Source organism: Nicotiana tabacum, chromosome 4 (genome assembly GCF_000715075.1).
Source record: "Nicotiana tabacum cultivar K326 chromosome 4, ASM71507v2, whole genome shotgun sequence".
Lineage (NCBI taxonomy): Eukaryota > Viridiplantae > Streptophyta > Magnoliopsida > Solanales > Solanaceae > Nicotiana > Nicotiana tabacum.
The window spans coordinates 131,300,104-131,305,611 of NC_134083.1; the positions used below are offsets into that span (position 1 = coordinate 131,300,104).

General features: G+C 39.3%; 1 protein-coding gene across 1 annotated transcript; it reads left to right on the forward strand.

Annotated features, from left to right (window-relative positions):
- Nucleotides 1-1,442: 1,442 nt before the first annotated feature.
- LOC107794870 (uncharacterized) lies at nucleotides 1,443-5,176 on the forward strand. Its single transcript, XM_016617417.2, has 3 exons — nucleotides 1,443-2,060; nucleotides 2,146-2,899; nucleotides 3,767-5,176. Exons 1-3 carry the CDS (start codon nucleotides 1,696-1,698, stop codon nucleotides 4,850-4,852), a joined length of 2,205 nt encoding a protein of 734 aa, XP_016472903.2. The 5' UTR covers nucleotides 1,443-1,695; the 3' UTR covers nucleotides 4,853-5,176.
- Nucleotides 5,177-5,508: the final 332 nt, after the last annotated feature.

The window sequence follows — 5,508 nt, forward strand, 5'->3', positions numbered from 1 at the left end:
CACTTGGGACTCGTACACTCTTGGTCTAACGGGGGTTGGAGCATACTCCCTCGTCAAATCAGGTCCTTCATTCTCTTCCTCCTCATCACCATCCTCACGAGGGAAGGGTGTGTCGTCTCCGGAATCATCGGCATTGTTGTCATAATCATTGTTCTCTTCCTCACTCTATGCATCTGCCAGATCCGGATTTAATATGTCATCTTCGGGCAATTGAGTCAGGACAGGTTGTTCAACTTGCTCGTTTTCACTGCAAAAATAACAAAATAAACATCATTACTGAAATTAATAAATACTTTCCATATAGCTGCATCACTTCACTTACAAGTCGTAATGTGTTGACATTCATTGATGGACATTATCATGTTGGTGATGACTCCCGGATGGACCACCATGATCCAACACACCAGAACTACGCATATTCCAACTGGCCGCGGGTTCATAACTTGTAAAAGTCATATCTGGCCGGTACACCCTGTGGAATATGTGAGCGTTAATACAAATTCAATACAACAACAATATACATCGTAACACAAAGAAAAATTAAAATTTACCACTCGTCTTGTGGATTATGTAAAGCAGGAGAGAAATTATTTCCTCGCTCCTCATTCGCCGGTGGTGATAAGTTTAAATCAGGGCAAACTCTTTCATCCGGAACCTGTCCGGCAAAAACTGCTCCAGAATAACTACCCGATGACTGAGGGTTATCCCTACTATGCGCAACCTCATTATTGCGAACGTATTCGACCTTGGCATACATTTCCAACATTTTTATCACAAGAAATTCTCGGTATTCATCCGGAGTCCTCAAAAAATTCCTCAAAGTTTCATCATCGTCGATGTTAAACTCAGCGTAACAAGCAACCCCTTACGGAGTGACGGAATACGGATATCTTCCGGTTACTTTAAGGTTCACCGAACGTTTCCTCACACTCATTTTATTACATAACAACGATACTAATCTATCGTACTTCATTGTAAGTGACAACTTAACATGACACTGTGGAGATAAACTATAGCTCACAGAGTTATTCGCCACCACAACCTCACCCCCCAATATAATGAAACCCTTACTTTTCGCTCTTAAGACATTATGAAAAAATGCTTGAGAATTTAACAAGAAGAAAAATTTGAGCGGGAGTTACGAATATTTTTGAATGGATTTTTGTAAAATCCTAACGCCTTTAAATAAGGCAATGCGTAGCTCGGGGGGAGGGCTGAATTTTTTTAGGTATAGTGATCTTTTAAAGGACGCTATACACATTTGAATTATTGTTATGTCAGTTAAACGCAAGAGACATATTGGTGGGCCCACAAAACATGTATAACGCTCTTTATAATAGCGCTCTTTAAAAGAGCGTTATATATAGTTATATAACTCTTTTTATTTTACACTCATTTTCGTCCTACTTGGCAAAAACAACCACAAATGGGTTCTAGACTCCACGCGACACTAGTTAAGAATAAAAACAAATGAACAAGTAGGATCACAGTGTTAAGCCATAGCCATAGGAGAACTTATCCAATCCAAAGAATGCTTAATTAAGGCTTTAATATAGCCAATAAGCCAAGCCTGAAGCCGATGAACAGCCAGTCATCTGCATTTTCCCATAGAGAAATAGCCCTAAAAACGACGGAGGAATTGCAGAGAACTTCAAGCCGGAGCACAATTCCTATACTTGAATCGGTCTCTCATTCATGGCCAAACCGGACGGAACCGTCGAGAAGTCATCGGAAGAAGAAGAATCAAGATGGGGAACCTGGGAAGAGCTCTTGTTAGCTTGCGCCGTCAATCGTTACGGCACAAAGAGCTGGGATTCCGTCGCCGTTGAACTCCAGAAACGGAGCACCGCCACTGCGCGGTTGTTATCTCCTCATAATTGTAGACTCAAATACCTTGACCTCAAACGCCGTTACTCAAACAAATGTAACGGTAATGGTAACGTTAATGATGACGATGAAGATAAGGAGAAAACCGTGTGTGTTCCTTTGCTTGAGGAGTTACGGAAGCTTCGAGTCGCTGAACTCAGACGCGAAGTTGAACGATACGATCTATCCATCGTGTACATCTCTGAATTCACATCTTATTAATATATATACACACATGCAAATATATGTATGTATAAGTAATGGTTTGATTCTGTTTAGGTCTTTGCAATTGAAGAAACGACGACTCGAGGAAGAGAGGGAACGGAGTCTGCAACAGACTGAAAACGGAGAATCGAAGTCAGATCTGGTGAAGAACGAATGGAGAGGAGCAAATAACGAAAAATTTGAAGAAACTGAGATCGGAATTAAGCCGGAGGATAAGTCCTCGCCGGAATTAGTAGCCGCTGATGAAGCATCGGAAGAAGCTTCCGATAAGGATCAACAATCAGTTAACGAATCGAGCTCTACGGACCCGAAACACAGCTGCAGCTTAAAAAATAGCGCAGAGAACGAGGATAAGGCGGAGCCGGTTCGAACCGGAACCGTAAAGACAGAACCGCTCCAAACCGGAAGCATAAAGGAAGAACCAGATAAATGTGGTGAAGAAAGACCGGTTCGTGAAGACTCGTGTAATGGCAGCTCGGATAGTGTAGAAAAACCGCCGGTCGGTGTGACAATGAAAGTCGAACCAGTGAGCGAGTCGCCGGAGTTGGTTGAATCGATGGCCGAGTCAAAAGGAGGGGAGGAAGGGACGAAAGAGAACTCAGACGTGCAGAGCTCAGTGAGCAAATCGAGGAAGAAGTTAGACGATATTGTGGTCGGCGGGTGTAGCAGCGGAGATGAACGTGAGAAGGAGAATAGATCTCCCGCCGTTAAAGAAATACCCGTTGAATCTCAGCCGTTGATTGTCTTCCTCGAGAAGATTAGAAGTCATAAGCTCGGCTCAATGTTTGAGCGTCGGCTCGAAAGCCAGGTGATAAAACAAGAATCTCGTCTTTTTCTTTTACGTTATCTTATTATTGTTATTATTTCTTTGTTAAATTATTGTTATTATGTTTACTTCTGAAAGATTAACTGAGATTGTTTGTTAAAGTGAGAGTGGCATTGTGGTTATTCTATCCTAATCAAAATCCGACGTGGAAGCATGTGTGATAGTGATTGTTTGATTTTCTGTTAATTGTTTATTTTTTTGGGGGGGAAAGTTAATGTCAAGTTGGAAAAAATAAGGATTCTATTTTTTATAACATAGAAATAACTTTTTTTTTCAGCAACATAGAAATAACTCAACTGTGCTCATGTACCACATAAAATAAAGAGGCCAAAAATGCTAAATCTGTCCCAGAAACAGAAGAGTAGGCTGCCACTTTGGTAACCCATGTTGCATAATATTCATGTGGCACCACTTAAAAAAAAATAAACCCATTTTCGACCCACTTAAAAAAAACTTAATTTATTTGCCACATGTGAAAGATATCAAGTATTATGATTTTTTTTTTTACTGGTAGTAGATCAACAACATCATTGTGTGTTTAGAAACCAATGGAAGTTTTCCTTTATCGCATAAAAACAGCACAATGTACAAAAGGCAAGAAACATAGATCAATTTTACCATATTTACAGAGCAATTATGAGCTGTATGATTAGGATTTTATGGAACTCCCTGTATTATTCTATTGAAGATCAGCCTCTTGGCATTACTGTCTGACATTGTGAATGTTGTGAATCATGTTGCTTGCCTTCACATCTCTTTGGGTTATAGATGAGTCTATGATTCGAAAAAAAAAATATTTCTATCATCAGATTATGTGCAAGATTTTATATAATACTGCTCATTTTGTAGGAAGCTGAAAACTACAGCAACTTAATTAGGCAGCATGTTGATCTTGAAATGGTTCAGACTTGGCTTGAAAATGGCCGCTACATAAGTTGCAAATCCAAATTCTTTCGTGATTTGTTGCTGCTTGTCAGCAACGCCATTGTTTTCTTCAAGAAGAATTCCTCAGAGTTTGTTGCTGCTACAGAGCTTCGGCAGCTTATTCTAAAAGAGATCTCCCGGACAAAAGCCAAGTCATATTCTTTATCCGATAAACAAACCTCACTAAAATCAGCATCCTTGTCCCAGAAAGAGATAACAAAACCATCCGACTCTTTGCTATTGAAGACTAATATATCGGGGTCAATGATTGTCTGTCGCAAGCGTAGTTCCATAACAGCCAAAGCATCAGCATCATCATCTGGAGGTGATAAAAAGAGGGAGCAAACTATAACACGACCTGCGGAAAAATTAGTTGTAGACACGTTGCAGCAGCCTAGTCAACTGGCCACTAATGCTGGCGAAAATAGAATCACAAAGAAGAGAACACGAGATAGATTTGCTTCAGGTTCTGCAAGCTTGAATAAAAACGACAAGAGCCGTCCTAACACTACATCCATCAAGAATTTAGCAGCAGTCGTCGATAAAAACCAAGGAGAAAGGGAGTCTTCTTCCCAGCATCCGCAATCTAAAAGTGAAAGCAGAAACGACCAATCCAACACGGATGTGAAGAAACGGGGTGTTGCTAACTTCTTGAATCGAATGAAGCAAAGTTCATCCTCAAACAGCGGTTTGTTGCTAGATGCATTGAAGAGCAGGCCACTTAGCTCTGGTAGCAAAGGCGGATCGGAGCAGAAGAAAAATGAAAGTGGAACAGATGGCGGGAGAAAAGAACCAGCATCTTCAAAAACCCATCAAAAGAAAGAACCAGCATCTTCAAAGAACCCTGAAGCAAAGCAAGCAAAGGAAAAAGGCAGTCCAATGAAAAAGAATGTAGGGAGGCCACCAAAGAGAGGAGCTGATCCATCTCCCCCGTCTCGTAAACGGAGCAGGGAAGGAGCTGAATCTGCAGCAATTCCCCCAAAACAACCCAGGAAAAGATCAAGGAGGTGATGACACTGTATATTGTATGTATGAGTTAAAATTGTTTCTGTGTCCATTATATTTTCCTTTTTTCATCATGACGCGCCTCTCCTCTGTTCAATTGCTCCCTGCCCCCACAGGCAAAAGCTGCATGGTGCTGGGAATGGGGGATTTAAAGAAAGAGGAAAGACAGTTATAGGGTTCTTTGAAGTTCATGTTCTGCTTTTGTTGAAGCATTTTCGTGTTGTAGAAATATGTTCACTTTTCACCAAGTGAGAATACTCTATTCTTCTTATTTTAATAAGTGATTTTTTCAAAAGTGCTTTTTGAATAATCACTTTTGAAGATAAGCAATTTGTGTTTGGCTAATCAATCTGAAAAATATTTTTGAGCAATAATTTATGTTTGACCAAAGCTTTTCAAAAAGTGCTTTAAAGTATCAAATTACAAATAAGGACATGAAAAAATTTACTTAATAGTTAATATTATATGAATAAATAAATAATCTCAAATATTTATTATTAAAGATAATAATTAAGTTTTTTCATTTTATTTAAGTAAAACGTAAAAATAAAATTAAAAAGTACTTTAATTCTTTCAAGATGATTTAAATATATCAAAAAATCATTCAACAAATATAAAATCATTCGTCCCAAAAGTCACAATAAATTAGAAAGTTATCCTAA